Source organism: Galeopterus variegatus, unplaced genomic scaffold (genome assembly GCF_000696425.1).
Source record: "Galeopterus variegatus unplaced genomic scaffold, G_variegatus-3.0.2 Scaffold9740, whole genome shotgun sequence".
NCBI lineage: Eukaryota > Metazoa > Chordata > Mammalia > Dermoptera > Cynocephalidae > Galeopterus > Galeopterus variegatus.
The window spans coordinates 46,645-47,932 of record NW_007735851.1 but is presented as its reverse complement, the minus strand read 5'-3'; the positions used below and the strand labels follow the sequence as shown (position 1 = coordinate 47,932).

Sequence of the window (1,288 nt, the reverse complement as noted above, 5' to 3'; positions counted from 1 at the left end):
ACATGGACAAAGAAAAACTAAGCTTTAGCCATAGTTGTGAAAGTTTAAAGAGATTTATTAGGAAGACTTGGAAGATAAGAGATGGACAGTCAAAAATGGAGGATTAAAAAAAAACAAAACCAGCCACTAGTAAATAGAAAGAACTATATGTACGTTTATTACAAACATTGAGCTGTGTTCTGTATGGAGGCCCTTTGATGTACTGAAGCTCTAATCTATTGTCTGCTCCTTGACTGACCTTGAGGTGTTAACACACAACTTTCTGAGGACTTTAACCAGAAGGATAGTACCTGGTTCTAATTCTGAACCAGCCCCTCCATTGTAATTGTAAACCTATACACTGGAAATCTTAGAAAAATGATTCCTAACATTTTGGGGTTTCTGAAAAGCTATTATTATTATTATTATTCCCAATATGGGTTCAGCTTAGTTCACTTCTATTTAATTCATGCATTTACTGCAGCCCATCCCTCACTTATTGGCTCTCTACAGGGTGCTAAGTGAGGAATACCTGTGGGGTCTTCCCCCCATGCAAGAACAAAAATCAACACTCAGCCCCACCTAAAAGCGCTCTATGTCAGGTGTTTAAATTTTCTCTACTTTTTACAAACCGTGAATTAAAGAAAAAAATTTAAAACATATTACATTCTTTGGGAATTTAAGATCTCCTGGAACTGTCCCTTTCTTCTTGTTGCACATGTAATTAGCTGATGTCTTCTTTTACCTATTAAGGTATATTAATAGAAATTTGGTCTCAGGAGGTTTTCTCATTTCAAGAGTAGTGTAAGCCCAGTCGTTCCCTTGAAGACTCCTTCTGGGAAGAAGCAAGAAGTGCGGTACTTACAAATTCGTTGAATATTTCTGAGGAGAGGTTGTGGATGTAGTGAGACAGGATGACTGCACGGTCAAACAGGTCTCGGAGGGACACCTGGCAGTTGACAGCCCCACTGGGACAAATGGGCAGGGAGGCCACGCTCTTGCACAGGAGCAGGTTTGACATCAGCAGTAGCAGCAGCAGGAGTGACCCTGCTTAAATGAGAACACGAGCTACTCTGAGATGATCTATTCAGCTGAGGTTATGGAAAGCCATCCTGCCGAGGGAAGCCTTATCTCTCCCCACTGCCCTCAGGCGCATGATTTGGTGCTATGGGGGAAGAATCAACATCTTCCACTGTGTAAATTTAGATATATAATTATATTTGATCAGATATATAGTTTGAGAAGTGGGTGACCCCCTACATATTTGAAATGCTCCCAGAAGTGCTTCTGTACTTTGCAAACATTTGGA

The 1,288-nt window shown here is 40.5% G+C and overlaps 1 protein-coding gene across 1 annotated transcript in view; it reads right to left on the bottom strand.

The window, feature by feature from the left end:
* The window catches only part of PRL (prolactin), a 7,075-nt gene extending 6,053 nt beyond the window's left edge, over positions 1-1,022 (bottom strand). The window contains exon 1 of the mRNA XM_008593845.1: positions 845-1,022. Coding sequence (XP_008592067.1) covers positions 845-1,000 — 156 coding nt within the window. The 5' untranslated portion in view covers positions 1,001-1,022. The remainder of the gene's footprint in view (positions 1-844) is intronic.
* Between the last annotated feature and the right edge of the window lie 266 nt (positions 1,023-1,288).